The following is a 26,943-nucleotide window of genomic DNA, read 5'->3' as shown; positions in this document are numbered from 1 at the left end:
GGTGGCAATTCTTGGATGGCTTTGATTTTTGATGGGTCTAGCTCGATACCTCGTCGACTGACTATGAATCCCAGCAACTTTCCATATGGAACTCCAAATGCGCATTTGGCAGGGTTAAGCTTGAGGTTGTACCTTCGAAGTCTTAAGAAGAACTTCCTCAAATCCCCAACGTGGTCGGCCTGATGCTTTGATTTTATGATCACATCGTCCACGTATACCTCAATCTCCTTGTGTATCATATCATGAAACACTGTGGTCATTGCTCTCATATAGGTTGCTCCGGCGTTCTTTAAACCGAATGGCATTACCCGGTAGCAATAAGTTCCCCATGGTGTGATGAATGCCGTCTTTTCTGCGTCTTCTTCATCCATTAGAATTTGATGATACCCGGCATCACAATCCACGAAAGATCCTATATCATGCTTGGCACAATTGTCGATCAAAATATGGATATTGGGTAATGGGAAATTATCCTTTGGACTTGCTTTGTTGAGATTGCGGTAGTCGACGCATACTCTAATTTTGCTGTCTTTCTTTGGTACAGGAACGATATTAGCCAACCAAACAGGATATCGAGTGACTCGAATGACCTTTGCTTCCAATTGTTTGGTGATTTCTTCCTTAATTCTCACACTCATGTCAGGCTTGAATTTTCTCAGCCTTTGCTTGACAGGAGGCACCGTTGGATCGGTGGGCAATTTGTGAACTACTAAATCAGTGCTCAGGCCCGGCATGTCGTCATATGACCATGCAAAAATATCTTTGAATTCTATGAGTGCTTTAATTAACTCTTCTCGGATCTTTGGTTCGAGATGGACACTTATTTTAGTTTCCTGGATATTACTCGTATCCCCTGTATTGATGTCTTCGGTATCACTCAAGTTAGGTTTGATTTTTTCCTCAAAGTGAATTAACTCTTTACTAATCTCTTCAAAAACCTCATCTTCATCATATTCTGATTCATAATCACAATATATTTCTTGAATTATTACTTCGGAACCAGATTGATTTTTAAGACTGGGCTGAGGATTCCTCATGCATGCCATATCACTAGAGCCAACGTAAAAAGAACTGTACAGAAAAAGAAAAAGAAAAGAAAACTATCAGGAATGATAATAAAAAGGAAACTGCTTTTTATTGGATGATGAAAGATAACAAGGTTTGCACACTTCAAACAAACTGTAAGATAAGCTTTGGGATTACAACCCTGAAGTAACCCAAACAAACTGAAAGAAAATCAAAATAAACTAGCAAGACTCCTTTCGAATTGGGAGAGGAGTGGCTTTCCAATTATTAAGCTTTGTTTCTGGCCCAACGAATTGAACTTTTGCGTTGCTACACCCTTCTCCGCTTTCCAACATATTCACATCATCAAACAATTTCTCGAATCTTTTAATTAATTCCTCCTCAGGATTGACCCGGGATTTAGGAATTGTTGTTATCGGGCGATTTTTAGCACCGGTATTGACAAAAGACTTTGATAGAGGTGGGACTGGTTTTGGAAGAACCCATGTCTTGTGTTTCAACTTTCTGGCCTTTATCATGTCATTTACAGTGGGTATGAACCCCAAACCGAATGTTCCCCAGTTCTCGGGGAGAGATACTGGTTGTATAATTCCTTGCAAAGATAAGCCCAGACCTTTGCCGGGTATAAAGCCATTCTTTAACATTTCATAAGCTACCATGACTGAAGCAGAGGATATCTTTAGATTCGGAAGGTATTTCCCCTCTGGAATTTTCTCTACCGATACTGTGTCGGATACTTGGTATACCCATGGTCCCTGGTCATTTTCTGTTCCCTCGACCGATACAATGGTACTGCTGTGAGCATTTAAACTTTCTTCCTCATGCACAACTATTTCTTGATGATCCCATTCAAACTTGACAACCTGATGTAGTATTGACGGGACTGCTTTGGCAGCATGGATCCATGGTCGGCCCAACAACAAGTTGTAAGAGACAGTTATGTCCAACACTTGAAATTCCATTGTGAATTCAACTGGCCCTATTGTTAGTTCCAACACTATGTCGCCAAATGAATCTCTGCTTCCACCGTCAAACCCCCGTACGCAGATACTATTCTTCTGGATCCTCTCCTCTTTAATTTTTAATTTGCTTAAAGTGGAGAGAGGGCAGATGTTTGCACTTGACCCATTGTCAACCAATACCCGGGTTACTACGGAGTTTTCACATTTCACGGTGAGGTAAAGAGCTCTGTTGTGCTCAGTACCTTCCACAGGTAATTCATCATCAGCAAATGTAATTTTGTTTGTCTCAAAGATTCTGTTGGCTATTCTTCCTAAATGATTTACGGAGATCTTTTCAGGAACATGAGCCTCATTCAGGATTTTCATCAAAGCCAGACGGTGCTCCTCTGAATGAATCAGTAATGACAACAATGAAATTTGAACGGGCGTCTTCTTTAATTGATCCACAACAGAATAATCATGGAGTTTCATTTTTCTTAAAAACTCTTCCGCCTCTTCTTCCGTCACAGCTCTCTTTATTGGTGTTGGATTGTTTTTAGTTTTTCTTAACTCTTCGGGCGTAAAACATCTTCCCGAACGAGTCAAGCCTTGCACCTCACACACTTCTTCCTTGACTTCTTTTCCTTTGTACATTACAGTCACCCGTTCGTAGTTCCATGGGATGGCTTTGTTGTTGATGACCGGCAGCTGGATTACAGGTGCGATAATAACCCGATCTGTACGGGGTCCTTCCACGAATACAATGGGTTTGTTAGCAACCCCTGGTACTATCACTTTCGGCCTTTCTTGTTTTGTGGCAACTTTGCTCGATGATCCCTTATCGACTATCGTAGATGGTTCATCACCATTTCTGTTCTGCTTAGGTACCAGTTTCTCCTCTGTTAACTGCTTCTCCGGCTTGGCTCCATGAGACTTGATCATCATGACAGTTTGTGACGGCTTCTTTGTCTCTCCATCAGCTTGTATGATTTCTATCATATTAGCCTCTTGATGGGCTGGCATTGGATTTCTATTGATATTGGGAGCTTCGGGGGTTTGAACCTCGATTTTATTAGTATCAATCAGCTCTTGTATTGCATTTTTCAAATGCCAGCATTTCTCCGTATCATGGCCTGGTGCACCGGAGCAATACTCACAGCTAATGGTGTAATCCAGATTCTTTGGAGGAGGATTGGGTAGCTTGGATTGTATTGGTCTTAGCATGTCTAGCTGTCTCAGCCTGTGGAACAGACTGGTGTAAGACTCTCCCAATGGAGTGTAAGTTTTCTTTTTCTGTTCCCTTTCTCCCCTGAATGCTGGCCTAGGCCTGAAACCTGGTCCGGGATAGGCTCGTGGGTAAGTATTTGGTGTGGCAGGAGCACGCCAATTGGTGTGAACAGGTGGCTGATTGTATGCTTGAGCATGGTTAATGGAAAAATGAGGCTCTGAAGGGTGATAGTAGTGTTGGGATGAATCATGGTGGTAAGCTGATTGGCGAGGTCGTTGTTGATTATAGTAAAGCGGTGAACCTCTGGGTCCCGGCCAAATTCCTGAATCAACTATCGCTGCTTCCTCCCTCTTCTTTCTTCCGATTCCTCCTACCCCGCCTTGAATAGCTTGTGTAGTTGCCTTAATTGCTGAATAGCTCATAATTTTATTTGTTTTGAGTCCTTCTTCCACCATACCTCCCATCTTCACCACTTCGTTGAATGATTTCCCAACCGCTGAAACTAGATGGGCATAGTAAGTTGGTTCCAAGGCTTGGAGGAAGTAGTCTACCATTTCACTCTCCTTCATAGGAGGATCCACTCGTGCTGCCTGTTCTCTCCATCGGAAGCCATACTCTCTGAAACTTTCATTGTGTTTCTTCTCAAATTTTGTCAAAGATAATCGATCTGGGATGATTTCCAGATTTTATTGGAAATGGTATGCGAATGCCTGTGCCAGGTCATCCCAAGTGTACCATCTCCCATGGTCCTGGCGTGTATACCACTCCAAAGCTGATCCGCTTAAACTTTGACTGAAGTAGGCCATCAATAATTCATCCTTTCCCCCAGCTCCTCGCATCTTGCTACAGAAACCCCTTAAATGGGCTACTGGGTCGCCGTGCCCGTTGTATAGGTCAAATTTGGGCATCTTGAAGCCAACTGGTAATTGTACATGAGGGAATAAACACAAATCTTTGTATGCTACACTGACTTGCCCACCTAATCCTCGCATGTCTCTGAACGATTGTTCTAAACTCTTGACCTTCCTGAACATCTCTTCTTGTTCAGCATTTTTGGCTGGCTTGTCAATTTCGGTTGGGAGATCAAAACGAGGAGTAGTTGAATTAATTTCGGAGGCTTTGAGGGTGGGCTCCGGGGGTAATATTGGTTGTCCTGGGCCTGGAATGTAGGCTCACTAGGAGATTTGTGAAATGTAGCAGGGGGAGGTGCTACGAAAACAGGAGTCATAGGTGGAGGAAAGTATGGAACTGGTTTCGGAGGTGGAGACTGTGGTGTCTGAGAGGTGGTGCCTCGGTAGTGCTGGTAAATGGGGAAATTTGGGGATAATTCAGTGGTAATATTATCCTGAGTTTGGGTCATTGATGGAGCAGGGTTATTCGGGTAAGATGGGGGTAACTGTCCTGTAGACCAGGCTTGGTACATCTCAGCCATTTGCTACTTGAGTTTAAACATCTCTTCTTTCATTTTCCCGACATCCATCTCCTCTAGCTCCATACCTGTGTCAACATCTGGGATAGACATACTTTCGGGTATTGGTCCTTTTGATCTTGTGTGATAATGATAATATGTCAGTATACTCTTTAGAGAAACTAACTGCTTGAATTCTGAAAATGAACAAACTTGTTAGTTTTGAGAGTTTAACACATATATAATCACACGTTGAGATGCAATGCTCCTAGACAAATAATCCCTTTCTATTATGCATTTGCTCGGCTGCTTGTGTCGTCCCAGCTTTCTTGAAATTTTTATTCACTTTTATTTTATTTTATTTTCTTATATTGTGGTGGTCGAATCCTATAGAGATTGCTTACGTATCATGCCCCTGCATGAATCAGACCTTGCGTAGTTCGGACTAAAGGCAATCACTTTTATTCATTATACAAAGATGGAATTACATTTGAAAACTTTAAGAAAATGATTTGAAACACACATACTTAAATAAAAATACAAGATACAACTCTTATCATCTCACAACATGCTCCACTTTCCACTTTTGTTGTCAATTATTGGATTGTCTGCTCAATGTGGGGCTTAACCTGGATGGCCTCCCAGCGTACGATACATCCTTTCCAACTCCATTGCTAGATGACGAGCAAAAGTGGGTGCATGCTCTGTAAACCTTTCATAATCCATTCCTTGGCAGTTTACATAACTTTGAGATGTGAAGATTGCCAGGTCGTGGATTTGTGCCCTGAAACCTTGGAGACGTTGGTCTTGGTCCTGCAATTGCTGCTGACGAGTGGTGGTTATATCTCTGACACGGTTTTCACGATCTAGAGTTGATTCTAATAGAGCTCGGAGTCTGGTCTGCTCTAATCTTGCTTGCGCTCTTTCCCTGTCGAGGTCTGCTTGTTGATGTTCTCTGTTGCATCTTCTTGCCTCTTCTAGTTATGCACGAAGCTGGTTTTCTGATCGTATCCAATGGTCTTTTTCCTTCTTGAATTGTGCCCTGTCTTTTTCTGATTGCCTATCTTGGCGTTCCTTGTTAGATCTGGCTTCTTCGTTTAATCGTTGGATCCTTTCTTTTGCTTTGCTCAATGCCCTTTCGTTTTCCGCAAGAATGGAATCATAATCTTGCATTCTTTCAAAGAGATTGGCGATGGTTTTTTTATCCTTCCAGCTCCTCTTTGGCGTTTCAGAAACTCTTTTCATTTTTTGGAATCGAGCATGAAGATTTTCATTCTCACAAGCTAGACTCTTCTTCTCGCCTTCGGCTTCTTGTGCTTGCAAATCTTTCTCCAAACTGAGGCTTCTCAGATTTTCTTTTTGGGCATGGATAGTTGTTTTGTACCCTTTTTCCTTTTCTCCCCAGTTTTGAACATGGGGTCTTTTTGTTGGCCTTCTTAGCTCAGGCTCTGGTACATCATCCACGCGAGACCGTTTTTCAAACCACCTTGCATATCCAGGATTTATCTCACCCTTTGTAGTGTCTGGGACTTGAGTATCACTTTTCAAGTATCGACATCCATTCCACATCTGCTGAAGTAGAGCCTCGGGAATAGTGGCTTCTGGGTGTAATTCGATTACTTGCACACTCAAATCTTCATCATCAGGAACTACTTGATATCTCCCTAGTTGCCTTAGGACTCTTAGTGGCGCATACGGCTGAATGCTTCTCAATCCCAATAGTAGTAGATAACTATTTGAGGTTGACATGTGTATTACTTCCCTCATCGGGAGCCATCCCAAAGTCCATTCAATCTGATTTGTCGTCAAAGCCTTTAGATGAGATACCCATGCTTCTATCCCTTCTGGAGCCTGATAATTTTTTGTTCTTTCCTCATAGCTCTCGATGCAATTATCATTGTTTGACCCATACTGTATGATCTTGGGCTGTTGTTGGAGATGTTCCATCACCCACATTTGCAACAAAATTTTGCATCCTTCGAAGACTTTTGCTCCTGATTTACATAAAGTCAAAGCCCGATAAATATCTGATAGAATGATGGGGATAAGGGTGTGATTTTCTTTGGTGGTGAGGATTTGCACAACTTTCGCGGTGCAAATATCAATTGTTCGCTCTTTGTTTGGGAAGACCATGACTCCTAGAAAAGCCACCATGAAGGCAAAGCGACGGTGAATCTGCCAAGTGTCTTTGTTTTGCTTGTTAGTAAGGCCTTTCTCATGAATTTCGAACCCATCTGACTTTCCGAACCTTGAATACAAAAAGTTGAAGGAACAACATCCATTGATGACATTGTTTTTCCTGATTTGACTGCTGATGTTCAGAAGACCGAAGAATCGATGTACCGAAGGAGCCTTTGTGAATATCAAGCTTTGATTTCTTAGACTTCCGTCAAAACCAGCATAGCCAGCTATCTCCTCTAATGTAGGAGTCAGCTCGAAGTCAGAGAAACAAAATACATTGTGAACAGGGTCCCAAAAAGTTACTAACGCCGCAATCAGATCATCACGGGGTTTAACTTTCATAATGTCCGTGAGATTTCCCAAATGCTTGACGACCCATTTTTGACCGTCTTCGCCTAAATCATACCACCACATTTGAAGCTGAAATAGAAATTCTTCTGTACTCGTGGATGAGGGGCTTTGTGTGGTGCTCATTTTGTATCTGAAATTTAATTTTAATAAAGTCAAAACTTATTTTTGAAAATTTTACACTAAAAAAAAATCATTTTATTTATTAAATATCTTTTTTTTTTAAAAAAAACAACCCATTTTATTCCTCTCTTCTCACCATGATTTTGTTTAAGCTGGTCAACAAGCATGTTCGAGGCAAATGCATGCACAAGTAGCAAGTAGGATGCATCATGCTGGTCTTTTTATTTCGGGTTCACCTGTCCTAGACAGACCCAACTCCCGTGTTGAGTCTCCAAGGCCAAATGCATATGATGCAAATATTCGTTCCTACTAGGGATCCGGTACATGGCTGAGTTATTCTAGGCAAAAACCTGAGGTTGATTGTTCTAAATCTGGCTTACCCAAACGGACAGTTTGAGCCGAAGCGGGGGCAACGTACCGGGAGCACGAAAGTCTACCCGGCCTAGTTACTTGTCCCAACTCCGTCTTATTTGGTATGACTTTAACAGAAAGGTGGGTCACGCGCACGTGTACACCATAAATTCAGAAGACTCAGAAAGAAGGGGGTTTCGTAGCAGTTGTATATATTCACAATTCAAATAATATTAAAGCGGTAAAAAGCAACATTTAGCATATTAGCATATAAACAGTTGAAAATCATATAGTAAATAAAGCCAATTAACACAGATATTTTAAGCTCAAATTCTTTAAACCCTGAACCAATGGTTCTGGGTTACAGTTTACACTGTAACAGTCAAGTCCCCAGCAGAGTCGCCAGAGCTGTCGCACCACCTTTTTCCGCCCCCGCGAGGGTGCGTGGGAGTTTTTCCAATTAAAGGACAATCGAAACGGGATTTATTTAATTATTTCAGAGTCGCCACCTGGGAATTTTAAGGCGTCCCAAGTCACCTGTTTTAATCCCTGAATCGAGGAGATTATGACTCTGTTTATTATTCTGCGAACCAGAAATCCTGAGTAAGGAATTCTGTTAATCCGGAAGAAGGTGTTAGGCATTTCCGAATTCCGTGGTTCTAGCACGGTCGCTTAACTGCTTTTATTCTCGGCTTAATTATCTTGATTTTACTAAACACGATTTTATTGCATGATTTTATTACCGCTTTTACTTATTGTTTACAATTATATAAACGAATTACGCGTACGTATATTCGTATTATATACCTTTTATAATTACCGGGAATCGTGCCACGCGTACGTGTACACAATAAAATTTGACCATATCATTTCCTTTATTACAAATTCATATGTGCGTGATTTAAAACAAAATTATGAACGTCATCACCCTTATATTTAGACAATGAACTGCACGTCTCGGGTTATATGAAACTATTTTGACATCCTCAAAGAAATCCCTTGTATTAAATATTCGCTCAAAATTGCGCGTACGCATAATTCGAATTGCTTTTATCGGTATAATCAGGTTACGCGAATGTATCCCTAATTACACCAAATCTTCTTAATGGTATTATGAATTTTCACAAATTATTTGTTGTATCTACACATTTTATATGAGAATACTGAGAAATTCATATTTAAGGGATGTCTTTGAATTCTTTTAAAAGAAATTCACAATTTATTAAATATAGATAGTCGATTATATTTTCCGCGTATAAATTGTATTCATCCAGACTATTCAAATTCAAAGTAAAGAATAGGAACATGATTAATACTATTCTTCACAAATACATTATATACATATACCGAAGGATGAATTGCATATGAAACTCATAAAAATGATTTATGAAGGGAAGAAGTATTTTTGAACAATTTTATTTATTTATTTAGTGCAAATTCTATCTCCAATTGACATTGATATAAAGTGTTGCAATTTGTGCTTGTACATCTCATCTTATTCTTATATATTTACTTTTAATCTAACATGCCTAATTATTTTATTGATTCTGCTTATGGTTAAATGTAAGATATATATATAATCAATCCGATTGGATTCTCAATTTATGAGAACCCTTGTTGCTAACTTTCATATTATAACATTCCTAGGCCATTTGTTATTTTAAGAAAGAGAACAAATATACCTAATTGACTTAATAAGTAATATTGCATACAACATTATTCGCCCTATTTTGACGTTTGCAAACATAGCGGAGGATACTAATGCAACTTCCAACTATTGATGTTAACCATAATCACTATTACACCATATATAAATAAAAATGCAACCAATCATTAACTAGCTTTGAACAAGAACTAATTAACTAACAAAATAAACAAATAGCATATTTCCTTGATATTTCCATATCATGCTATACCTAGCTAACAATACCATAAAGTTTAAATAATGACCAATTTTACGCCAAGTTTCCTATCTTAACTATTCAATCATAACTATACTTTAATGAAAATTTAGAAATTTAACCTTGTTACAACACTTATACAGACTGCAATAAAGGACATTTATCTTACAGTCATCCTGTCAACATATACTACTTATTTGATCAAGAAACAAAACTGAATTTTTTAGCTAAAGAACTCAAATGAATAGAAAGTAATATTACAACTCAAACTTTATTTATTGTCATGTTGAAACCCATCACAACATAAGTTTAAAAGATGTGTACCTGGCAGTGAAGGAAGAAGGAGTTAAAATTTTAGCAGTAGCAGGAGTAACAAATTCAGCAGAATAGCAGTAGTTCCACAGATTTGAGCAATAATACGACCCGAGGAAACCAGATGCACAGTACAGTATTTTTAAAGACACTTCAGATTTTAACTGAACAATGGAATCAAATAAATTTGAACAGATTCAACGAAAGAATAATATTTCAGATTTCAGTTTCTTTTCAGTTTCAAATTCCCATTTTTCTGATTTTTTGTTTCTGCTGTTGTATCTGTATGTGTGTGTGTGTGACTGTTCTCTTTTGTTTCTTTTCTGTTTCTTTTTCCTCTTCAGATTTTCATTTTTGATTTTCTGCTTGACTTTCCATATTCAAATCTGACTTTTCACTCTCTTAAAATCTGCTAAATCAGATTTTCTTTTGAACTCCTGATTTTCTTCTTAAAATCTGCTAAAATCTGCCTGAAAGCTCTCTTTTTTTCCTTGTTTTTCTTTCTGAAAAAGCTCCCTTCTTTCTCTCTCAAAGACTGATCTTTTTCTCTCTTCAAATCTCTCTCTAAATCAGTCCCAATCCCCTCTATTTATACAGGGCTGTCCTATACCCTTCTAGTGCTGCCTGGACCCGTTTCTCTTTTTAAAATCAGAAAGTTTTCCATTAAAACTGCTTTTGAATACTTTAAATCTAAGTGCTCTTATCCTGATTTTTCAACAGCCCATTACCCTTTGTTTCCCATTAGTATCTTAAATTATAGCCAACTAACATTCCACTTTCAGTCCACTATTCTATCACATTGCCCTCACTATTCTGTCCCAAAAAATGTCCCAGATTTCCTACTGTTATTACTGCCTTAAATTCAGAATCTAACAATACAGATTTTAAAATCTATTTAAGCAGCTATAACCAATCCTAAAGTTTTGGACTGAATCCTATCTAAGAATGTAACCTTCTAACACAATTACATCTAATCAACATTTGTAAAATCACACTGAATTCAGAACTAACATCATAACAACATATCAATGAAATCATTATAACAATTCAAGACTTGGACTTAAACATTGAATCAAGATCAAACATACACAGGAGCATTGTCAATATACTGACAATGCCCTGTTCAGAAAACAATATATACACATCATACATTTGAATTTACTGATTTGCAAACAAACATGATTTAATTGACAAGTATTAATCAGTAGACTATTTACAACATTTGTCCATAATCAGTCTAAAACAATAGAAGCAGACTGTTTAAATTAGCATTATCATAAATGAGAATTCACAATATAACTAATCGACGAACTTAATCGAGTCGATTACTCACATTGTAAATAATCACGAACAACAGAAACAATTCACATTTGGAATCAGATAGACGGGTAGGAGACAGTATAACAGAATTGACTAGAAAATTATGAAAATTTAAACAAACTAATGAAACGAACATAGAATATACGTAGAATACACATAAGAAACAGAAAATTACCTCTGAACCTTCAAATTCAACCGGATTCAATTCAACTTGGATTTGGATTTTGTTTGAAATCAAACAGACCTTAGTCGAAGTATTTTCTACTGAAAATACTTTGACTAAGGTCGATTAAACCTCAATCTTTCGTCTGAAGTGGAAAAGATGCCAAGATTGAAAAATTTAGGGTTTCAGACTTTGGCTTTTAAATCCTAACACTTCTGGGTAGATTCGAGGGAAACAAAAGATGGCACAAGGGTGAGGGAAGCCTAAAGGTCATTTGGTGTTAATTTGGGAGGACTCTGAGTTTGTTCTTGTTTGGTCCGAATCTTCAAAAGAAGATTCGAGAAGCTCGGAAATGATTCGAGCCAAACAAACTTCAGATCCATAACGAGGCATGCTAGGGGGTACTATGGTGTTATTTTGGAAGCCATTGGAAAGGTTTGAGTTTTCAGACCCACCTTCGATTTAATATTCGAAGAGTTGGGGTCTGATTCGAAGGAAACTAAGGTTAGATCTGTGTAGAGGAAGTGGTGAGGAGTCTAGGGTGTTATTTTGGTGACCGGCGGCGTTGATGCCGCCGGGTTTCAGGCGGTGGGATCCTAGGGCGGCTAGGGTTAGGGGTGAGTTTCGGAAGGGACGATGAATAGGGAAGGAGGGGGGGTTTGGCTAGGGGGCCGGGGTAAGGTTTTGGTCCTTATATAGGGGTGGGGTGGATTAATCTTGACCGTTGGATCAATGAGAATAGATGGCCAGGATTAGTTCACTTAGCCAAACGGTGTCGTTTGGTTTACTGCTGGGGTCGGGCTGAATCGGGGCACTGGGTCGGGTAATGGATATGGGTTAAGGTTCGTGGGATCTCAGCCGTTGGTTGGCTTTGATCCAACGGTCCCTGATAAACTACAATCAAACGATGTCGTTTTGACTCGTTTGATTTGGACCGGTGCCTGGGTTGCCTGAATTGGGCTGAAGGGGGAGTAATTTGGTTTTGGGCCTGGATTTTAATCCAGGTCCAATTTTTATTTTACAACTTATTTTATTTTATTCTATTATATTATTAATTAATAAAATCCTAATCAAAAAATTATAAAAACAAAATTATCATTACAATAATACTAATTATTTTTAAATAACCATTAACACGTAGATAAAACATTAATCACATAACGACACCTTTAAAAATAGAACGAATGCATATTTTTTGTGATTTTATTTAAATTATCTTTCAAATGCATAATTAAATCCTATATGCGTATTTTATTTTAATTTTCATTTTTATTATGACAAAGTAAACATTTACAGACATAACACAAATATTTAACACCACGCAAATTCAGAAATTACACAGTAAAAGAAATTTATTTTATTTTTTGATTTATTTTGGAGTAGTTTTCGTAAGGCAAAAATTACGTGCTCACTACTGCTAGTGGACATGGAATATCGTCTAGCTGAAACCTCCCACAAGTGCAGTTTCTTTCATATAGGCGCACCACATTTCTTGTTTGGCCATCAATTACTAAATGTAAGAATTCAGTTGATGGCAACACCTAGTATAATTTTAATTAAGAAAAGTCATTAGCTATATGAAGTAATAGTATTTCTTAAATAATAATATTCAGTTGTTTAGTGAAATCACTAAGGTAAAAAGGTAAAAATACAGTACATGCAGTGTTTTTATGATTTTAAAAATGCATACCGTCATCGTCTGTGATAAGATAGTATTATCTGCCAATATTTTTTCATACTTTGCACCAATCTTCATAAATGATTCCACTGCATCCTTCCAATTGGTGTAATTCCATTTTTGAATCAATGTTGTCATAAAGTCAAGCAAATTCACAACTGGGAGGTCTCTTGTATGCTTTTTTGCTGCATTTACTGATTCCGCAATATTCGATGTCATGGTCATGGTTCTATTTGCCTTGGAATGCGCCCGGGACCATTTATCATATCCAATAACCATCAGGTATGTTTTAACTCTACTATCAATAGCTTCTAACTCTGCCATATGCCTGTTGAATTCTTCAACAGTGTATGCTCTTGCTAACGCAAAATATACTTCTTTGATTTGTTTTTGGCTCTTCCTGAAGTTTGTCTTTATGTTGTTCCACAGATGGAACATACATGCACAATGAGGGACTTCTGGATAGACAATTGAAGTTATTTTCCATATAGCATCATGCCTATCTGATACAACGCACATTCCCTCTCTTTGTCCATAGGTTCCTCTGAACTGCACGAAGAACCATTCCCACGATGCATCATTTTCCGAATCAACAATTGCATATGCAAGGGGTAGAATTTGTCCTGTAAACCCAAAGAACAAAATATCAATTACAACACACTATATTAATTTAGCATTTCATATAGTAGTATAGTCATAGGTAGGTGCAGGTGTGTAGCAAAACAACTATATACTCTGTTGGTATACTTGTATACCATACTGGTATCATATAATATTTGAAAATGTTTTTTGTTTCTTTAACTGAATGTAATTGGATTGTACACAAAATATTAATTTAGCATTTCATATAGTAGTATAGTTATAGGTACGCGCAGGTGTGTAGCAAAACAACTATATACTCTGTTGGTATACTTGTATACCATACTGGTATCATATAATATTTGAAAATATTTTTTGTTTCTTTAACTGAATGTAATTGGATTGTACACAAAATATTAATTTAGCATTTTATATAGTAGTATAGTTATAGGTACGCGCAGGTGTGTAGCAAAACAACTATATATTATGTTGGTATACTTGTATACCATACTGGTATCATATAATATTTGAAAATATTTTTTGTTTCTTTAACTGAATGTAATTGGATTGTATTCTTACCCTCTGCGTCTTGCGTGGAAGCCGTGAGTATGGTCCCTCTATATGTTGACTTTAAAAAACTTCCATCAACTACAACTGTTGACCTACAATAGACCCATCCTCTAATCGATGCATATATAGCTATGAATGCATACAAGAAGCTCCCATCTCCTTCAGTGTGTAGTCGTGTCACTGATCCTGGGTTAGCGTACTCTAACATATAAAGATATGTTGGCATTTTCTTGTACGATTCACTTGGTGATAGTCTCAATAATTGCATTATTTTTTCTTTTGATCTCCATGCTTGCATGTAGCTTAAGTCCATACCATATGCTTTTTGGATGTCTCTCTGGATATCTGTTGGTGTATATATGATTTTCGGGTCAACAAGTTTATGTTGTACCACATCTGCAATAAAAGCTGAGACAGCTTGCTTTTGTGAACAAAATCTCTTATCAGTTAAACAACTGTGGACAGAATTGAAATCCGTCACTTTGAAAAGATTTGATGCTCGCAGGCTTGATGCTTTAAGTCTCCAAGTGCATCTTTCATCCACGCATTCAAGGATATACCTATTTATAATACAAATACAGTTATGCATAATATTTTATTGATAAAAACACACACACAAAAATCCGTACAATTATATACTCACATGGTATACTCTATTGGTATACTTATATACTGTATCAATATCATATTTTGCTGATAAAAAATATAGACAAAGCAGCACAATTCTATACTCACATAGTATACTGATTTAGCATACATATATACTATATTGGTATTATGTTTTACTGATAATAACAAAGACAAACCAATACAGTTATATACTCGCATAGTATACTAATATAGCATACTTATATACTATACCAGTATCACTGATAAAAAACACAGACAAACCAATACAATTCCATACTCGCATAGTATACTGATTTAACATACTTATATACTATATAGGTATCACATAGTTTTTTACTTGAAAACATGCAGACGGACCTTCTTGGGCATGATTTATGAACCCGATATTGACATTTTTCTCTAACGACATATTGTTTCATAACGAGAGCCAGCAAGTTCTTGTCTTCATAAATTTGTCCTTTTTCAACATTTTGATGAAATTGATCAGTTATGATGTTTGCATCATCAAGTTCTAAAATGGCGTCATCTCCTTCTTGCACATCAAACGTAGTAATCATATCAGTGCTTTCAAATTGTGCAATTTCTGATGAAATTGGAGCAACATCGAAACTGGAGGTGCTTGCAGCTATAGTGTTTTTAGCAAACGACACACACAGGGGAAGTGTTGTCATCCCTGCATTTGATTTTTTCAATTCCATGTAAACACTAACACTCATATCGCTGCAAATTGTAATTGGTGGATATCCTTGAGCAGTAGTATACTGAATAACTATTGTTTTACTGTCCTTTTGCAGTTGCTTTGCAATTTCTCTGAGAAGTTGTTCAAATTTCCAAGAGGTCTTTATTAGAATTGCATCAACATGAAAATTTATGAAATTATTGTTATCATCCCATTCTCCACTATGCTGCAACAGAATTAGAATATTTTCCATGATTCTGAAGTTATAATCACTTTTATGTCTAAAATTGAATCTCAACAATGCAAATTTCAACAGTGTTCGAAATTTCAACAGTATATAGCTGCAACAGATTTTTCGAAATCAAACCTCTAGATCTCCAGATCTCCAAACCTAGATTAGAATTTTCAGCTAAACTTCAGAAGTTTAGCTCCGAAATCAAAATCAAAACAACAGCGAAATCAAAATCTGAAAACAACAGCGAAATCCAAATCTGAAAAGAAGATATGAATCAACATCTTCGATCTGTTTTTTCACACTTAGTGATCTTCAAATTAGGGAATGTCGGTGGAAATCTCAATTTTGTGCGCTGATTTTCTGAAATTTTGAGCTGCTTTTGCGTTTTTATAGGTAGGGCATTAAGCGTGGGGTAGTTATTTTGATATTCCCATTTATTTATTAAATGGGTAGGAGATTATAATTATTTAGTGGGTAGAATTCTTTAATGGGTAGGGCAGGGTAAATAGTTTCACTTTTATAGGTACTCCTGTCTTTTCCCCTATATTATTTACACAAAACTAAAAACATGTGAATTTACAAAAAACCATAGAGATTTAACTTTATTCCAAGAATGGACAAAATAACCAAGTCAATAATAAATCACGCGTGGACAACTTTGCAAAAATACTGGGGCCCATTTGAATTTTTCTTCCATACGCTCAATTTGTAGGGAGAAAATTCAAAAATAACCAGATTTACAATTAGTCGTTCAAAAATAGTCCAGTTTCAAAAGTAATCGAAATTAAGCCACTTTTCATGTAAAGATAAATTTGAGCGAAAATACTATTCAAAACCCGGAAAATACACCAGTATATTATATCGGAGTTACTTATACTGGAACTCCAGCATAATATGATGGAGTTCCAGCATAAGTACACTAGAACTCCAGCATAATATACTGGAGTTCCAGCAAGCATAATTGTCCAGTATAATATACTGGAGTTTGGAGCATCGGTGCTCCAGTCTCCAGTATATTATACTGGAGTCAGCAAAGTATACCGGTCAAGCATAATATGCTGGAGTTCATATACAGGTGCACCGAACTCCAGTATATTATGCTGGACCGGTCTCTGTTGCAGTAAAATAATGGCTATTTTTCATTGACTTCGTAAATGTTGGCTATTTTTGAATGACCAGTCCGAAAACTGGCTATACCGCGCTATTTTTACCGATTTGTAGGCTCTTAAAACACTACCACTTCTATTAACATAGAAAAAGAAAATCTGGGACCCGCTTGAATATGTGGATCTCTTTGCTGAGATAAATATGACAGCTTTTCAAATGCCAACTCTTGGAGTATAATTTTATCTCTTATTTAGCTCTTTACTAACTCTAATTATTCATAAAATTTTAGTAAATTTAGCAAACCTCTGAGAAATGCCAGCAAAAGCCATTTTACATGATAATGTTAGGAGATAGAATAGAGATTAGAGAGAGGTAGGCTACATATTCATTCTGGAATCTTGTCATATACCATACAAATCTACCTATTGTACTTTTTGATTCCGATTTATTTAAATAAGCTATAGACAAAATGAATTTCTATTTGATGCTTATTATTTTTTTTATCCATGTATTGTCATTTTGGTCTTTAATCTAATAGGCAAAACTGTGTTGTTTGCAATTTAAAAAATTTGCATAGTTCCAAAGGTTAAAAAAGTTCAGTTTTTAAATGTAAATTTTGTGGTATTGCAGTTTGAACTTTTTCTTTATCATGACTACATCTAAAATAGCTAATATTAAAATGGATAGCATCATAAACATCACAGCTAATAATATTTTTATTTAGCTTGAAAGCCACAATAGTTTAAGTGGGTCAATTAAAGTTTAATTTGGGAAACACTTCAATGTTAAATTTAGTTTATAAAAAAAAAATGTGTAGATGGATTTAAGTTGTTGAATTATCAAACCACAAACAATATTTTAGAGAATCTTCGAGAAAAAGGAAAAGGAGTGTCATCATTCCGTTAAACAAGGAAAAATTAACAATATCATTAGAAAAATTAAGGGAAAAGGAATGTCATTTTATAAACAAGAAGAAACATTTTAAGAAAATCTTCAGAAAAAATTAAGAGGGAAAGGAATTGTTATTTTGTACTATGAAAATATTTGAAAATAAAATGAGATTTAAAGTAGGAAAACATATTTTTCAACTTTTCAAAATTTTTATGTGATTTAGATTGAAAGAAAGTTACCACACTTATTTGTATTCAGATTTAAGTTATCTAATATTATGATTATATTATAACTAAACTTAGTCTATCATTATATAATATACTTGATATATGATCCAATTAATATTCTATTAATTAAAAATAATTATTCAAGTTAATCATTAATGTTATAACGCTATATAGCTTCAACAATTTTGCCAGAAACTATATTTTATAAAAGAGCAAAATAGAAAAATGGTTACCTTTCCGTTTCATTCAATTGTTTGAAAAGGAAAAAAAAAAACTTAAAATGAGAACATCTATTATAAAAATAATATTATGAGCATTAATTATTTAATTCATTCATCCTCCTTTTTTTATAGATATATTTTTGAATTTCTATTGTCATTAATAAATATGTATGTGCTAAAGTACTACGTATTTGATACCTTTCATATTTTTACCGGAGAGCGTTGAAGTTCTCATTTCATTCTATATTGAAGTTTGAAAGATAATGCAGCAAGAAGTATTTTTCTTTTTCAAAGTTTATGGTCTAAAGAATTACAAAAAATTAGAAAGTCTGGTAAAGGAATAATTACTATCCATACAAAAAAAGGGCTAATTATTTAATGCGAAATATCATATTAGTCAAAATATTATTGACTAAATAAGAGAGTGAAAAATAAAATAAAATAAGAATACGAAGAATAGAGTAAATACCGTAAATTACAAAGATCTTCGCTTGGGTTAGTGCTAGCCTAAGAAGGGAAAATAAATTTCCGTTTGTAAGCCAAATATCTCTTTCTAAGATATTAAAAAAAATCATGGAAAAAGTACACTAGAAATTTTGGATGAAATAGTTTTTTGTGTCTTTACAAATTAATTTTTAATTTTATGACACTATTTTTTCAAAACTAAACATTAAAAGGAAAAATTTGAGTATAAAATGCTAACTTTTATATTGACCATATGCTGAACATAAAATTTATAGCATGCGTAATTGCCATTACATAAATCAATCGAATTTAAACGGCTTGTTATTTAAAAAGAAAGAGCATGAATTATCATTTAATAATCATTACTTTTTGTAATAAAACACTGGAGTATACACATAATTGACGCCAACAACAATGGAGAAATTGACAGGGTTAAGTTATTTTATTACTTTTAATTATTTAAAGTTTGTTTAGAACCAGGACCCAAAATGTTGTTGGTCATAATATGCTATATAGTTGTTTTGAACCTTTTTTTAACATCTTCACGTTCTTCTGAATTTTCTTAAATTAAATTAAATCTAATTATATTGATAATAAAAATTTACAATCACTCAAATAATCTCTAAATTAAAATTACAAATTCAAATATAGTACCATTTAGGAACTAATAAATGATTAAACTACTATGATAAACAAAGAATGTCAAATAAAGTATAGTACTTAAAAAGCTTCTGAATGGTACAAGGATAATATCTATATTATTATTGAAAGGAGAGGACAAAATCCTCTCCTTAAGCCAAATGACAGCCTAAAAAAAGTCACATGACATAATTAGTTACTCATTAGTTATTTAGTTAATAATTAGTTATTGATTATTATTTTTTAATTTAAATATCTATAAAAAATGAATATATATATATATATATATATATATATATATATATATATATATATATATATATATATATATATATATTAATAATTGATTACTTTATTTGAATTAATAAATATAGATATCTCATAATTAGCTATAATAAAAAAAACGAAAATGTAAATACATAAAAAAATAACTACCCATTCAAATTAGGTTGGAGTAGTTTCAAGTTGGAGTTAAAAAAATTATTTTTAAATAAAAAAAATTAGCTATAATAAAAAAATGAAAAAAAAAAGAAAAAAATTACCTATTCAAATCAGGGAGAAGTTTCAAGTTGGAGTTTTAAAATAAAGAATGACACAACAACAACAACCTAGTAAAATTCCACCAGTGGAGTCTGGGGAGGGTAGACTGTACGCAGACCTTACCCCTGTCCCAGAGAGGATATAAAGGCTGTTTCCGGGAGACCTTCGGCTCAAAGACAATAAAAAATAAAATAAAAAAAATAAAAAATTACCAATTCAAATTAGGGAGTAGTTTCAAGTTGTAGTTTAAAATTATTTTAAAATAAAAAAACGAAAATAAAGAAATAAAAAAACCTTTTGATTAAAATTGTGGAGTAGTTTCTTTCTAATATTGTGGTGTGTGTGTGTGTATAGTGTAGATTTTTAGGACAAAGCTACAACAAAGTTGGAACTTTAAAATTATTTTATAATAAAAATCGAAATAAAAAATAAAAAATTGCTAATTCAAATCAATATTTATATCTATATCTATATCTATATATTATTAAAAGCCAAAGAAAAAAGTACCACATTATTCCAAGTAGTATCCTAGAAAAAAAGCCACATGACATAATTAGTTAATAACAAAGAAATTATCTATTAAAAATTTACAAAAAAATTAACTACCTAAATTAACTACTTAAACATGGGTGAGGGTTGGTTTAGGTTAGTTAATTTCTTTATTTCATTTTTTAAAATCATTTTTGTTTTTCTTTTATGAAATAAAAAGTTTATTTATTCATTAAAATTCAAACAATATTATTAAGAAAAATATAATAAAATTAAAAATTAAAAAAGTATTTTCAAGAGTAATAAAATATATATATCTATTATATTACAAAAAGAATTAACAGAAAAAAATATTAAGCAAATAATATGCTAATAATTTCTATTATCAATATAATTATATTAAACATTAGATAATATAATAAACAAAAATACATAGCAAAAAGTTTTTGATTACTATATAAGTCCTTTTAATTTAATAGAGATTTTATTCATTAAAATTCAGACAATATCTATTCTATTTATATAGAATAGGGGAAGCAAATCATTGTGATAATTCCAAATGTAACATCAAAAAATTAACAAAGTGACAAATTTTAGGACAAAACTCCAACAAATTTGGATATTCAAAAATTATTTATATAAAAAAATGATAAAAAAGACACAACGAAATTAACTACCTAAAATTGACTACTAAACATAGATGATATAATAAAGATAAATACATAACAAAAAAGTTATTGGATGACTAGATAAGTCATTTTAATTTAATTGAGAATTTGTTCATTAAAATCGATCAATATTATTGAGAACAATCAAATAAAATTTAAGATAAAAATTATTTCAAGAGTAATAAAATAAATATATCTTCTATTATATTACAAAAACAAAGTAGTAGAGAAAAATATTAAATAAAGTAATATGCTAATAAAAATTTCTATTAATAATATAATAATACTAAATATTGGATGATATAATAAAGAAAAATACATAACAAAAAAGTTAGTCGCTACCTTTATAAGCCCCTTTAGTTTAATAGAGATTTTATTCATTAAAATTTAGATAATATTATTAAGAAAAACAGAATAACATTTAAAGTAAAAAAATATTTCAACAGTAATAAATTATATATCTTCTCTTATATTACAAAAAGAAAGCGAGCAGAAAAAAATAGTAAACAAAATAATATACTAATAAAAATTTCTATTAATAATGTAATAATACTAAACATTGAATAATATAATAAAGAAAAATATAGAAAAAAAAGTTATTCACTGACTATATAAGTACTTTTAATTTAATAGAGATTTTATTATTGGGTATATCGTATTGACAAATAATATGACAATTAAAATTTATTAAAACAATCCGATCTAATAGAATCAAATAAGCCCAATCATACTTTAATTTAATTAATACTTTTTTTAATATTAACCGCGCGCAACGCAAGTACGACTACTAGTTACCACTAGAAATGAGCAGAGAAGCATTAAATAGTTGTATAGTTAAACACGAAATGCTCATATAGACATATAGTCGTTGGCACGGGCTTTGCCGGGCCTAACCGCACTAATTGTATAAGAAACTAGAAAGTGACAGATTTAGAGATTTTTCTTTTGGTCGAAACAATATCTCTATTTCTACTGGAATGAAAATTTTCTACACTTTCGTTAAACGATAAAAATAAATTTCTTAACTTTACATAACTAGCATGGCAAAATTGGCATGTAATCTGTAATACTCAAAAACCATGTCTATATACCTTTGTCTCTTTCGAAATTTTGTAGTCCGTAAATTAAGCCGTAAACTTAAAAAATAATCGTCAAAGTTAGTTTCAAGATTTGATTTTCTTACCATATATAATACTCCAAATAAGTCATTTATGTAATAATTCAAAACCAAACAAAATGACACAAATTAAAACCAGACAGATATCTTTTTTTGGTTTCCCGTCTGGTGTCCGGTATCTGCATTGGAGCCCGATTATATTCGAATTCGTACCGAGAAGAGCCCCATTCGGGTACTGTTCCCTGCCAAGAATTTTTCCATACCCAAAGCTCAAACTCGAAACCTCTGATTATCTGATTAAGGGAGGAACAACCATCATACACTGCACCGAAACCAAACAGATATCACTCACCCCATTTTCATGCTAGCATGTTTATTTTTATTACTATTTGAAAAGAAAAAAAAAAAGAAAAAAAAAGAGAGAAGAAAGGATCAGTTATAGCCTCCATTGACACGAATGACTTGTCCATTAACCCATTCAGAAGCATCACCTGCCAAAAACCCAACAACCGGCGCAACATCCTCCGTCTGTCCAAGTCTTCCATTTGGACATTCATCAATTACCCTCTTTATCATCTCCTCTGTTCTCCCATTGTAAAACATATCCGTTGCTATGGGTCCCGGCGCCACGCAATTCGCCGTTATTCCAGTCCCTTTCAGCTCCTTCGCCAGTATCTTTACCATCGCTTCCACCGCCGCCTTCGACGCCGTGTAAGCCCCGTACCCAGGCTTGAACGCCGCCGCTAACGATGTCGTTAAGCATATTATCCTCCCCCCTCCGCCGCGCTTGATTCTGCTCGCCCCTTCCTTGCAGCATATGAAAGCCCCACGTGCGTTCACTTCGAAGGTCCTGTCGAAGTCCTCCACCGTTGTGTTTAGGATTGATGGGTATTTAGCGTCGAGCACGGCGGCGGAGTTGACTAAGATGTTGACCGGCGATTGAAAAGCCGATTCTGCAGCGTCGAAGAGGGATTTGACTTGATCTGGGTCAGAGATGTTGGCTTTGACGGCGATAGCACGTAAGGAGGAATTGGAGATGGAATTGATCTGGGATACGACGTCGTCGGCTTTTGTGGAGTTGGAGGAATAGTTGATGACGAGCTTAGCACCCAGAGATGCTAAATGAAGGGCGATGGCTTTGCCGATGCCACGAGAAGAGCCGGTAACGATGGCTACTCGATCTTGGAGTGGCAAGTTTTGGCCTTGGCTTGATTGCTGAGCAATATCGACGTTTACTTCCGCCATGACTCTGAGGAGTGAGGAATAGGAAGATTACATGAATGAATATAATTATATAGACAGTGAAGTGAAGAGAGGGAGGAATCGGTTGCTTTCACTCTTTCAGAAAACCCCTTTAAGAACAAGTGGTCTTCATTTTTTAAGGAAAAAAAAGTATAATGAAAATAAATAAGTAAAAACTGTTTGAATCCAAAATTAAAAATTTATCCTTAACTTAGGGAAGTAATCTTAGTCTTCTATTTTTTTTTTTTAGCTCTGCTGATTGATTTAGATTCACTAAAATTCTTAAAGGTATTTTTTAAATATATATATATATATATACCGTTATTCTTTAAACAATTATAATCATTAATATTTTTAATAAGAAAATATGTACTTTAATTATCTAGCAACAATAATAACAAAAATAATTACGCTTCACTCCCAATAAATATGAATTTTCACTTTTTTAAAAAAAAACCGAACTCATGTCATTGTCGTGCCAAAATAAAATAAGAACTTTAAATATCTAATAATTAATACTTCCTCTGATCCATAATAAGTGACCAATTTATCTTGGGCACACTCATTAAGGAAATACTAAATTCTAGACAAAAATAGTTAGTGTGACTAAACTAACCTTAATTAAATGTTGCAGCATAATTTAATGTGAGGAGTAAAAAACTTTTTAGGGATACATACGTAAGGGTAGTTTTGGGAAAAAAATTAAATTTTTTCTTGATTATATAAATGGACACTTATTTGGACCAAAATAAAAAGGCAAAAGGTCACTTATTGTGGACCAGAGGAAGCAATATTTAATATTATTTAGATACAATTTTTTTTAAGGGAAAAGATACTTATATTAGTAATAATAATAACAGTAGCAACCTAGGGTACGGGACCCATAGCATTGTCATTAGTACATACTAGAGAAATGCCTTCTAAGGCACTGTCATTGGCTAATGTCGCTAGATTACTACGCACATTCATAGGACACGATCTAACATACTTATGGTCATCCTGGTCCTTGCAATAGGCATCCATTGCAAAGGTAGGTGGTGATACAAAATAATAGGGTTTATTATAACTAGGAGACATTAGAGCTTCTTTTGCCAACTAGTGTGCTACCAAGTTCCCTTCACGAAAGCTAGACCTGTTAAATGGGTCGACTAGACCCGGACCCGAACCCGTTGACTCTTGGCCCGTGGATCCTTAACCGGGCCGGTCCAGTTTACTTTCTTATAGGGCCGGTCCAGATTAGACTCATTAATCAAAACATGTTGATCCGACCCGTAACCCGTAATCCCTTAACCCGGGCCCTAATGGGCCAAATCTAATTTAATTAAAAAAAGTTAAAAACTAATAAATGATAAAAATTTCAAACTTTTATATCTATATACGAACTTGAAATTACTACATGTTCTTGAAGCCAATTAAAATAAAAATGAAAGAAAAATCATACTTTAGTAATATGGAATTCAATTATTTCTGTATCTAATACATAAGAAAAATGATATTCTAATATAATATACTCTAATTCTCATTAGCTACTCCATCCACTCCTTCAACATCGGACATGGTCAGATCTTCAACTGAGTCTAAATCGTCATTTATATTTTCTTGATTTCTTCTTTCTGCATATATCCAATCTCTAAAAGTAACGAGGACATCCAAAGTGCGAGGACTTAAAGATAATCTTCGCTCTCCAAGTTGTAATTTTGCATGTCTAAATGCACTTTCTGAAGCAACAGTTGAAACCGGAACCGCCAAAAAATCACGAGCCATTGTAGATAGCACCGGTTGAATGGTTTAGTTTCTTTTTATAAAAAATATATGTAATATTTTATTAAAATAAATCTTACTGAGCTGGTCGACGTCCAATTAGTCAATTACCCGCTCTACTACCACATTCATAAGGGTGGTCCGGGCCGGTTGACCTGTGGGTCAGTTACCGATTCGGGTCCGGTCCGGTTCAGTGGGTCAAAATATTGTAGCCCGACCCAGGCCCCTTAAATTAATGGGTTGGTCCGGTTAAGATTTTGTGGGTCACGGGCCGGTTAAAGGGTCAATTTTATTGGGTTATGTGGGCCGGTTCGTGGGTCGACCCGACCCATTTGATAGGTCTAACGAAAGCTATGCTTCATTATGATCTCCCATTGCTGCGTTGCCTTCTCCATTAACCACCTGCATTCATGAATTAAATCTTTGTAAGTAGGATAATCCTCATAAAGGAAGTGAATGACCTCTATGGCATCTGTTTCAACTTCAACTGGGAATATATTTTCCTTGATAATTATTTGAAGTGCATGCCGTAGTGCTTGGAGTTCAGCCTGGATGGGTGATGTTGTGGGATACTTCTCGTAGTATCCCAGCATCCATTCGCCTTTGTTGTTGCGTATTATTCTACTGATACCTTCATGTAAACAGCTATTGTTGAAGGCTCCACCAAAATCGAGTTTGTACCAATTCCTTGGAGGAGCCTGCCACTTTACTTTTAGCTTGACTTTTATATTATTATTAGTAGGCTTGGATGTTAGCAAGTGATATTCCAATGCTTGGTTAATAACGTTGGTCGTGTTGATATGGTTGCTAGTATTGTTCATGTTGTTTTCATTTATGTTTCTCCAAATCGCCCATAGTACAAATGGAAAATATTCTTCCCATGTGATGAGTTTGTTGGTTATTTTAGGGTTTCTATTACGTAAAACATCTACCCAGTTGGTTATTTATGGATACCCCCATGGTTTGCCAAAAGATTTGAGCCATCGTGCATTCCTAGAAGATGTGTATTGTAGATTCATTCATGTTCTTGTATATGGGGCAGTTTGTGTCTATGTTGATACCAATTTTTCCAAGGTATTCTCTAGTAGGGAGACGTGAGTGATAACATTTCCATAGGAAGAACTGGATTTTCCTTGGACATTTTGTGCCCCAAATCCAATTGAATATTTTATCTGGTTGGGATTGTTTATCAATCAATCTATAATAGGAAGAAGTTGTAAATAACCCACTAGGGCTCCAGATGAGGTTGTTGATGTGAGTAGGGTTGGATATTGTAGATAAAGAATGGATATTATTAATAATGCTTTGAGGGAGCTCAAAAGAGATTTTTTTTAGATCTCATCCATTGTTATTCCGGATGTCTTTCATTTTTAAGCAATTTTCATTATAGGTTAGGGGACCAATTATATTATCTCTAAGGTTGTTGAAGTTTGGGATCCAGTTTGTGTCCCAAATAGTCATGTTTGGTTGTTGGTCTACTGGCCACCTTATACCTTGTTTACAAATGGTCCAGCCCTTTAATAGGCTTTTCCAAGTATTAGAGCAACCCCCAGTTCTACTAATATACCCATACAAGCTAATGAGAACACGAGCCCAGAGGGATGACGGGTTAGTAAGAATACGCCAAGCTAGGCTGGCCAAAAGGGCTATATTTTTAGATCCCTCATCCTTAGGGTGTGTTACCACATTCCAACCAATTAGGTGAATGTTTTTCTTTTCACTAGTAGTTCCCCATAGGAAATCTCTCTGAATCTTATCAATTTCCTTCAGAGTTTTACTAGGAAGTAAAGATAATTGCATTAGGTGATTTGGGATTGTGTTAAGAGCAGATGTTATTAAAGTGCACCTTCCCGCCATGCTAAGCCATTTAACATTCCAATTATTCAACCTTGCCCGTATTTTA

At 34.8% G+C, this 26,943-nt stretch overlaps 2 protein-coding genes across 3 annotated transcripts; both read right to left on the bottom strand.

Annotated features, from left to right (window-relative positions):
• Positions 1–12,702: 12,702 nt before the first annotated feature.
• LOC142181767 (uncharacterized) lies at positions 12,703–15,691 on the bottom strand. The gene is made up of 4 exons (XM_075255282.1): positions 15,117–15,691; positions 14,139–14,689; positions 12,993–13,603; positions 12,703–12,843 (listed from the first exon to the last, which is right to left on the bottom strand). The coding sequence occupies exons 1-4, from the start codon at positions 15,689–15,691 to the stop codon at positions 12,703–12,705; spliced, it is 1,878 nt and encodes a 625-aa protein (XP_075111383.1).
• Positions 15,692–22,077: 6,386 nt separating this feature from the next.
• On the bottom strand, positions 22,078–23,370 carry LOC107790362 (NADPH-dependent aldehyde reductase-like protein, chloroplastic). 2 transcript variants are annotated; one of them, XM_016612280.2, is made up of 2 exons: positions 22,529–23,370; positions 22,078–22,359 (listed from the first exon to the last, which is right to left on the bottom strand). In XM_016612280.2, the coding sequence occupies exons 1-2, from the start codon at positions 23,280–23,282 to the stop codon at positions 22,142–22,144; spliced, it is 972 nt and encodes a 323-aa protein (XP_016467766.1). In that variant the 5' UTR covers positions 23,283–23,370; the 3' UTR covers positions 22,078–22,141. The 2 variants fall into 2 exon arrangements, with proteins under 2 accessions (XP_016467766.1, XP_016467767.1); XM_016612281.2 differs by having other exon boundaries at positions 22,308–23,366.
• Positions 23,371–26,943: the final 3,573 nt, after the last annotated feature.

The sequence above is a fragment of the Nicotiana tabacum genome, chromosome 6 (assembly GCF_000715075.1).
Source record: "Nicotiana tabacum cultivar K326 chromosome 6, ASM71507v2, whole genome shotgun sequence".
NCBI lineage: Eukaryota > Viridiplantae > Streptophyta > Magnoliopsida > Solanales > Solanaceae > Nicotiana > Nicotiana tabacum.
The sequence above is the reverse complement of the archived record's forward strand: the minus strand, read 5'-3'. Positions and strand labels throughout refer to the sequence as shown.